The sequence below is a fragment of the Suricata suricatta genome, chromosome 9 (assembly GCF_006229205.1).
Source record: "Suricata suricatta isolate VVHF042 chromosome 9, meerkat_22Aug2017_6uvM2_HiC, whole genome shotgun sequence".
NCBI lineage: Eukaryota > Metazoa > Chordata > Mammalia > Carnivora > Herpestidae > Suricata > Suricata suricatta.
The window spans coordinates 4,274,577-4,284,316 of NC_043708.1; the positions used below are offsets into that span (position 1 = coordinate 4,274,577).

A 9,740-nucleotide genomic window follows, 5' to 3' on the forward strand; every position below is an offset into this window, starting at 1 on the left:
CTTCCGGGACTCTCCAACCTGCCCGCAAGGAGGAGACGTCACAGGAAACACCAGCCGCTCTCGGAGACGGACTTGCACACCTGCTGCAGGGGCGCAGGCGTGGGCCAGAGGGACCGGGGGGCCCCAGGCTTCCCACGCCTCTCCACGGTCAGACCCGCAGGGCGGTGCCCAGGCAGCCAACTGACGATGGACGGCACGGGGAGCCTCAGCGCCTTCCCCAGCCGAGAGCAAGCGGAACGTCCACTGTTCTGGCCTCTTCTCTGCCTCGCACGCCGCGCCAGGACGCGACACCGGGGGCGGGGGGGGGGGGCGCCTCTGGCAGCCCGGGCGCCTCCAGGGTCATAACACAAACGCCGTTAATGAAGCGCAGCAACTGGATAAATGTGCACTGTCTTTGCATCTGTGAGCGAAACAGACAAAGCCCTCCCCTCCCAGAGCTTACGTTCAGCGGGGGTGGGGGTGGGGGGGTGAGGGGGGAGGAGAGAGACAAGCAATTAAAATAGTCAACAAGCTTGGGGTGTCTGGGTGGCTCAGTCGGTGAAGCGTCTCTCTGTGTCGGTTCAGGTCAGGATCTCACGGTTTTGGGAGTTCGAGTCCCGTGTCGGGCTCTGTGCTGACAGTGCAGAGCCTGCCTGGATTCATTCTCATTCTCTCCGTCTGTCTCTCCTCCTCTCCTGCTCATGTGGTCTGTCTCTCTCAAAATAAATAGACTTAAAAAAAACTTTTTAAAATAGTAAATAAGTTTGTGGTGTGTTGGAAGGCGAGAAGCCTTTAGAGAAACTACACCAGCCCAGCACGGGAAGGACGGGAAGGGGACGGGGAAGGGCTCGCGACCGGCTGGGCCCCCGGAAAGGGGCACGTGCGCTCTCCTCCGCAGCCTTTCCTGCTGCTGTCAGACGAGCGGTTCCCACGCACTGCCGTCTTGTTCAACCAGCGTTCACCGGGAGCCTGGCTGCACGGGCTCCAAACCCCGAGGGGCCCCCAGCTAGTGCTCCGGCTGTTCCTATCCAGCCCCTCACCCCCACTGGGGCAAAAGAAACCATGGCCCCGAGCCAGGTCTCATTCACTTCCCTTCGCGTCCACATCTGACCCACCAGGATGTCCAGAGCCTGCACCCCCGAAGCGCACCCCCAATCCGGCTACTTCTCCCCACCATCGCTGCCTGCCCTGTCCCTAGCCCAGTCCCCCACAGTCAGCTGCGGGACCACAAGAGCCCGGGGGGCGGCCCTGCCCCCACTCTTGCCACCATACAGAGCATTAAAAAAATTTTTTTTTGCATTTATTTATTTTTGAGAGACAGAGAAGAGACAGAGCGTGAGCAGGGGAGAGTCAGCGAGAGAAAGAGACACAGAATCCGAAGCAGGCTCCAGGCTCTAAGCTACCAGCACAGAACCCAATGCGGGGCTTGAACCCACAGACCGTGAGATCATGACCTGAGTCCAAGGTGGACGATCAGCCAACTGAGCCCCCAGGCGCCCCCATACAGAGCATTATCCACCCAGTGGTCCCAGTGATTTTCTGAAAACTGTCAGATGCCTTTCCTTTTGCTGAAAACCCTCCAAAAGGCTTCCGAAGGCAACGAATAAAATCAAAGCTCCTCCAAGCTCGGTGCGCAGAGGCCTGTCTACTTCTCCACCCTCGTCTCCCCCCCCCTCCCCTCCCCCTGCCCCTCCCCCAGGTCCAGGAGCTTCAGCCTCCCTGTCCTTCGACCCCTGCCCCACCAAGCTCTTCCCCGCAGGGCCTTTGTGCTCGCGCCACCTCCTGCTTCCATCCTCGGCTTTCTGCAAGGCCGCCTGTGGCTGACCTCGTGACCTCGCGGCTGCGGCCGCTGAGTAAATGTCCCCAGCGTGGGCACGGGGTGAGGCGATGGCCCAGTCACTGGCCACCAGCCTCTGGGGCTGTTTGGTCTCTCTGTCGTCTCTGGATTATGGCTTCTTGACGGCGCCCCTGTCCCCAGCACCTCGTCAGGCCAGGACCGCCTGCTGCTGGTCCCGCTGCTTCCGTCCGGGGGACGCTTGCTCCTTTCCTTTTTCAAATCGTGCCCTCTCCTTCCGAGCCGCCCTGAGATCCCCCGCTCTCCTGCCAGCCCCGACCTCGCACCCCTGTTGTCCTTCCTGTCTTCGCTCACCACTGTGCGTGCCGCGGCCCTGAGGACTCGCGGGCTCCCCGCTTCTGAGTGCTCTCCCCCAACCCCGCATGTCCCGCGTCTCTGAGCGGTGACCGGCTCTCAGTCAGCGTGGAAGGTCAGAGAACAATCCATCTGGGGTCAGGGGCCACGAGCTCAAGGCCAGATTTCCCGGCCAGTCGTTCCTTCTCTGCCTTGGTTTCCTCCTCTGCGACACGGAAACGACAGAGCGAGGCTCGCCACCCTGGGGACGGCTGACAGGCCACAGGGCAATGCCACCAGGGAGGGCAGGAGGGACGTGGCCGTGTGCTCTGCACACTCAGGCTCCCAGCCCCGGCCGGAGCGCTCGGACGGCCAGGGCTGGGTCTGGAAGCCAGGTTTTCGTGAGTCGAAGGCCCCGTGACCCCACCCCAGGCATGGCGGTGACTCAGGAACCTAGATGTGTGCCCCGTTGTGCACCTCAGAGCTGCACTCGTCTGGCAGCTTCCAGACTTCAAAACCATCATCACCAACAAGACACACTTCTTCCCTCAAATACTAGGGATACTTTAAAAAGATGGAAGAGACTTCGTTCTGCTGGCATGGGGGGCAGGAGGCCTGCGGCACCACGAACCCGCATCATCTACTGCAGATGGGCTCCTGAGGGCCTTTCAAGATGGAAAGTTCCAAGACTCTGACGACTGTGAGAGACTGGCTTCCTCCCCGTTTGCTTCTGCCACCCCTTTCTGCAAGCAGCAGGCGACAGGACAGAGTGAAGGGCTTTTCACATGAGTTCCTCACCTTGGTACCGACCCATTTTGGAAGTTCATGTGCTTTTGAAATGCAGGTTTTTAGTTCTCCACAGCCCCACCCACAAATCCTCTAAAGTTATAGGAAAATCACTAAAATGACCGAAAACCGGCCGCAAGGGCAGGGGAATAAAGCCAACCATAAAGAAGACAGCGCGTTCTCCTGGCCCCGGCGACCCTGGACCTAGAGGAAAGGATTCTGGTGGCCGGACCGGGGCCAGCTCTATTAGCTCGCTGTAAAACGTTGCCACGGTGCCCGTGCTGTGCCCGGAAAAACCACGAGGTGCGGCCCTCCCGCCTCTCCCGGCCACGCGGCTCTGGGCAGGTGCCACCGCCTTCCAGAGGCTGGGCCTCCTCACCCACCACACAGGAGCGATGGCACCGCCCTGATCAACCCCGCGGGGTTGAAGCGGCATCTTGGAAACTGAGCAGCACTCTGTAAGGTGTGCCGGAGGGATTATCATTTTATGCTAAGACACAAACTTAGAGTGAGTCAATACCAAAAACCCAGAGGATGGAACCATCCTGGTCCATGGGGTCGCAGGGAGGGGAGTGCCCTGCCGTCTTCAGAGGGAGCACCCACGACTAGACGTGAGCAGGTGGACCCCGGCCGCCCACACGCGAGCGGAGCAGCAGGTCCGAGGGCCGGAGTCAGTCGCCGGGCTCTCGAGCGGGTCAGGACTGTGCGAGTCAGTTGATGAAGTTTCTATTCTAAAAGGAAGCTCGGCGCTTCCCTCTTTGCCCGAGCGTCTAGAGAAAACAATCTGAACGTTTGCAGGTCATTCTGCAGAGGAGCCACACCACGAGCCCGTAGATCATTCAGACCCCCCTCCACAGCCCGAGGCGGGTGTTTTGCCTTCTGAGGAGGCTTTCAACCCAGAGGCCGTTGAGGATCGCAGACAGATAGAGACATGGCCTGTGTAAGGACAGGCCAGCAGACGGAGTGGATGGGCTCGGCACTAACTTGTTGTGTGACCCTGGGTAAGTCCCTTGCCTCTGTCGTCGGTCTCCACATTAGTAGAAAGAGGCAATCTGAGAGGATTTTTGGGGTCCCTTCGGCTCTACACCGTTAGGATTCTAGGTCTCCTCCAGACACTCCTCTGTCCCGTTTGGTCCCCGTACTCACCCCGTGGCCATGGCTGAAGCGCTCTGGCACAGGGAACCCAGCGGAGGGGAGGCCTGCAGGCCACCGGCTGTGCCGACCGGAGGACCACACACCCTCGGAGGGCAGCAGCTTGATTCTTAGGCTCTGCTTAAAACCAAACAGGAAAAGGAAGCAAAACCAGCGACAAAGGGGAAACAAACCCCAGTTACAAAGTGAAACTTAGGTAGAAAATAGAGAAACGAGGCTCAGAGCGCAGAGCCCCACCAGCGTGGGCGGCCGAGAGCCACCGCTGCCCGACACTCCCGGGCTGGGGCCTCGAGCCCGGAGCACTTCCTGCGGGCCTGCAGCAGGCCAGCTGCCCCCCAGCGCGGTGACGCCACGCTCAGGCTCAGCGGCCTGAAAGGTCTAGGCCTGGAGGTCACCCGGGAGGCTCCCCAAAGCGTCTAGGAGAAGGCCCCGAGAAAACTCCGAGGTCTCCTCTCCCATCCTCCGGAGGACACAAGGCTGCGTGCCGAGGTGTTAATGGCTAACAGTTTAATACGAACTTTGGTATCAGTTTTGCACCTCCGCTGGGGAGACACTTGGGACAGTGAGATCTCAGTTGGTGGCCGAGGGCCTGCAAGGAAAAGAAATGTGTGGGGGACACAGGAAACTGGGCCCTGTCACTTGTTCATTGGCCCCAGGGTTTCGGTCTCAACTGCGAAATGGAGCTCACAACGCTTACTGTGCCTGCCTCCACCGGGCTCTCGTGGAGATGAGGCCCGTTCCCGATCCTTCGTTCCAGATTACCTGGGGCTGCAGAGAGTCAGGCCTTGTCACCGAACCGAGAGACGGTCACCGAAAAGCTAACGAGTAAAGGGATTAAAATGTTACTATTGATAGAGCGAAAAACAGCTGCACAGAGCAGCACAGGAAGGGCAGTTCCAGCTGCACAGTGAGAACGTACTTTGGAGGCTGAAAATGTATTAAAAATTTTTTTAACGTTTATTCGTTTTTGAGAGAGACAGACAGATAGAACATGAGCAGGGAAGGGACAGAGAGAGAGGGAGACACAGAACCCAAAGCAGGTTCCAGGCTCTGAGCTGTCAGCATAGGGCCCAATGCGGGGCTCAAACTCACAAACTGTGAGACCATGACCTGAGCAGAAGTCGGATACTTAACTGACGGAGCCCCCCAGGCGCCCGGAAAATGTATTTTAAAAGACTTTCAAAGATACATATTTCCTTCTGAGCGCTGTGTTAGGTGCAAACCACAAATTTTGACATACTGTGCTTCTCAATTTCCCTTGGCTTCAAAATATTTTCTACTTTTCCATATGAATTCTTTTGTCTATGGGTTAGTTAGAAGTATTTTAATTTCTAAATATTTGGTGTTTTTAAAGTATCTGTTATTGTTACATATTGCTAAGTTAATTAGATTGTGGTCCAAGAACATAATTAGTGTGATTTTTTGGTTTGTTTTTCCTGGTATGACTTCAATCTTTTTTTTTTTTAAGAGGGAGGGGCAGAGAGAGAGTGAAAGAGAGAATCTGAAGCAGGCTTTGCATTGTCAGCATAGGGCCCAATGCGGGGCTCAAACTCACAAACCGTGAGACCATGACCTGAGCTGAAGTCGGCCACTTTAGGTGCCCCTGATGTCAAACTTTTAAAATTCACAGAGACTCGCTTCATGGCCCAGTACGAAGTTAATCCTGGTGAATGTACTGTGGGCACGAGGACATGTTTCCCAAAATTGAATAATCTTCTAAAAACGTCAATTAGGTCAAGTGTTGTTCAGATCTAAGTCCCTACTGGTTTGCTGTTGATTTGTTTTTGTCTAATTGTTCTATCAACTGATGAGAGAAAGGTTTAAAATCTCCAACTGGTGATTTGTCTACTATTCTCTTAATTCTGCAATTTTTACTCCATGTATTTTGGAGCTCTGATTGGGTACATCCACTTTTATGACTAAGATATCTTCCTGATGAGCAGACCCTTTGATTAGGAGGAAATATCGCTCTTTATCACAATCTGCCTTTAAGTTTACTTTATCTGGTATGAACGTAGCTGTGCGGGTTTTCTTATGCTATTTGCCTGGTGAATCTCTCTCCATCCCGTACTGGCTTTCTGTGGTGGCGGTAGCAAATCACTGCACGCTGACAGTTTCTAACATATTTATTGCCTCAGTTGGTAAGATAATGGGGCATAGATAGATCTCACAGGTCTTGCTGAGCTAAAATCAAAGTGCTGGGAGCACTAGATTTCCCTCTGGAGCCTCTGGAGAATTTCCTGGCCTTTCTCGGCTGCAAGAGGCTCCCTCCTCCACCTGCAAAGCCAGGAGTGCAGAATCATTACCCCGCCTCTTCTACCCGGACATCTATTTCTGAGCAGAGCCAGGAATGGCTCTGCACGGCGGTCGCTACTTCTGCCATATCTGAGGGGTCTTTATTTAAGGGGAGGGGGCTTTTATTTCTTTTCATCTTTACTGAGGTGTAACTGACGAAAACAGTATATCCATATAAACATATAATTTATCTGTATCTGAGGTGTATGGCTTGATGTTCTAACAGATGCACACATTGTGAAGTAATCGCCAAGGTCAAGCTAACTAGCATGTTCATCACCTCACACAGCTACCATTGTCTCTCTTAGGTTCTCTGCTTTTTAACGACTCGTGGGATTAGACCAGCCCACTGGGTAATCTGGATAGTTGGCTCATCTCAACATGCATACTCGGGTCATATCTGCAAAGTCCCTTGTGCCACATAAAGTAAATGGTCACAGCCCACAACACCTTCTTTTGCTTTCAACATCTTGTACTTTTGTGTTTAAAGCATCTTTTATAGACCGTATATAATTGAGCCTTGCATTTTCACCTGGCAATCTCTACTGACCATCTCTACCTTTTAAAGGCAGTATTTAGTCCGTTTACATGTAATTTGTTGATATGGTTGGATACAGGTCTACCGTTTTGCTATTTGTTTTGTTTGTCTCATCTGTTTTGGTTTCCCTTTACCTATATTCTTTTGAATAAATTACTTTTTAGAATTCCATTTTAATTTCTCTATCGACTTTTTAGCTATCCTTCTTTATAATTATTTTAATGTTTATTTTGAGAGACAGCACGTGGGTGAGCAGGAGAAGGGCAGAGAGAAAGGGAGTGAGAGAATCCCAAGGGGGCTCCACACTGTCAGTGCAGAGCCTGATACTGGGCTCAGTCCCACAACTGTGAGACCATGACTTGAGCCAAAATCAACAGTTGGACGCTTCGTTAACTGAGCCACCGAGGGGCCCCTTCACATTATTTTTTAGAGGTCTTTCTAGGGATTGCAATATACATTCTTAACTGTACAGTATACTCAGAACTACTATTGCACTGCTTCCTGTGAAGTGCTGAGCACACAGCAATCCCACACCCACCCACCCTGCACAGTATGGTCATCAGGTGTTTCAGTCACAGTACAATGTTATACGTCAATATATCTCTGCTTTAAGTAGTCATGCACACATACACTATAAATATGTACATTTAAGAAGAAAAAGTCTTATATTTACTCACACACTCATCCTTTCAAGTCTCGCCATCCCTTCCTAAACATGTGCATTTCCATCATTTTTCTTCAGCTGAGGGCTGTACCCGCAGGGGGACCACAGCAAATCCTCTAGTTTTATCTGAAAAACACCTTTATTTTGCCAACATACCTGAAGGTACTTTTTTCTAAATAGAGAATTTTCAGATCTTTTTTCTTCTGGCAGCTAAAAAAAAAAAAAGTCTATGGTCTCTGACACTCACGGTTCCTGAGGAGAAGTCAGCCATCATTTACCGCCTCATCCTCTGTATATGATGGGCCATATTCCCCCTGGTCACTTTGAATAGTTTCCTTTTCTTTGGTTTCCAGCAGTGTGGTTATGATGGACGTAAGTGTGGTTTTCTCTGTATTTATCCTGCTAGGAGTCTGGTGAGATTCTTGGGTGTTAAGCTAAGGTTTTTCCGCAAATTTGGGAAGGTTCTGGTAATTATTTCTTCCAACACTGTTCTTCTGGCCCATCCCCGTTCCTCTCTCCCTCAAGGATTGGATTCACACACATGCAGACCTCTTGGTATCATCCTAAAAAGTCACCAAGACTCTGTTAATTTTTCTCAATATTTCCCCGGTTTCAGATTGGATTTCTATTAAGCAGTATCCAAGTCTGTTAACCCTTTTCATTTTATTTTATTTATTTATTTTTTCCATAATATTTTATTGTCAAACTGTTTTCCATACAACACCCAGTGCTCTTCCCCTCAAGTGCCCTCCACCATCACCACCACCTCTTAACCCTTTTTAATACAACCTCTGATCCACTTTTGTGGATCTCATCTGGTGAATTTTAAAATTTTATCTCTAGTACTAGAATTTCCATTTGGTAAAATTTTTTTTTTTTTTACAATTTCTGTTTCCCTGTGTGTTTGCTCATTTTATCCATCTTCTAAGTCTTTGAACATATTGATAACAGCCACTTGGAGGCACCTGCCTGCAAATTCAAACTTAAGCATCACCTAAGGGTCTACTGATTGCTTCCTCCCCCCACCCCACACATCTTCCTGCTGTACCTGTTTGCCAGTTTATGACCGTATGTTAGACATTGTTAGGACACACTGCCGAGAGTCTGGGTTATACGGTCTTCCTTTGAAGGTACTGACTCTGTCCTGGCAGGTAAATTTCTGGAACATTTTTTCAGCTGTCAAGTGTGTATTAATTCTTTCTTAATTCTATTTCCATTTTGAATTTAGCCCTAGAGGGGAGCTCACTCAAGGGCACAGTCCTCGCTCCTAAGGTGCGGCTGCTCTGGGGTCTCAGCCGAACGCCCAAGGTGCTTGGCGAGCTCTCTTCCTCAAGGCTGACCGGAACCTCCAACACCACCCAGCAGTGCATGAACTCTGGCATCATCATCAGTTCTCAGCCTGGCCGCAGGCCTCCGAGATCCTATCATTCCACACATGCACGGCCGGCCAGCCGTTAGCCAACTACCCAAAGTGAATCCCTACGCAAAACTCTGCCTTCCCTTCTCTTACCATGAGGCTTCCTCGTCTCTATTTCTCTGCCCTGCAACACCCAGCTAGCCCAGAAGCCTGGAATTCCAATATGTATCTGCCTTCTGAGCTCATGACGATCACCTTTCAGCTGGAGCTCCACCACTTCATGCCCAAACCAGAAAGGCCCCAGGCGGAAAGCCAGAGCTTCCGTGGGCTCATCACGTTTCTTCACTCAAGAACTGGAGTCCCGTGCTACCTGCTGCTGCCTGGAAACAGCAAGAATTTAATATCTTACGTGAATTTAAGTATCCTTACATTCAAGTGCTTTCTATATTTTGTTCGGTTTCACAGTTTTTTGGTCAAGAGAGCAAGTCCATGATCATGATGCTGTCAACGGCTTGAAGTAGAAGTCAATGATGATTATGAAACCACCCAAGGGTACTCATTTTCATTTTCTGAGCACTTCCTGAAGATGTTAGCCTGAGTGTAAACATCTTCACTGTGAGAATATGCCTTTCACTTCTATCCTTCATCTCTGTCCTCCAGTCATGTGACAACGGTCTTTTCTCAGTTTCAGCAAGTAGGTAAGAGGGAAGAGTGAACCAACCGTCTGTGGGCATTCTCTTTTAACTCTGCCATCTAACTTCAATGAGGCGCTTGTGCAAAATTATGAGGACTAAGAAATGGGCAGAAGACATAAACAGACACTTCTCCAAAGAGGACATCC

The 9,740-nt window shown here is 51.3% G+C and overlaps 1 protein-coding gene across 4 annotated transcripts in view; it reads right to left on the reverse strand.

Moving 5' to 3' along the window:
- EVL (Enah/Vasp-like) overlaps positions 1-9,740 on the reverse strand; it is a 105,723-nt gene that overhangs the window by 60,825 nt on the left and 35,158 nt on the right. Inside the window, exon 1 of one of the 4 annotated variants that reach the window (XM_029952514.1) lies at positions 4,040-4,183. The exons of the other annotated variants lie outside the window; for them this stretch is intronic. Coding sequence (XP_029808374.1) covers positions 4,040-4,050 — 11 coding nt within the window. The 5' untranslated portion in view covers positions 4,051-4,183. Of the gene's footprint in view, positions 1-4,039; positions 4,184-9,740 lie in introns of those variants that run through there. 4 annotated transcript variants of the gene reach the window in all.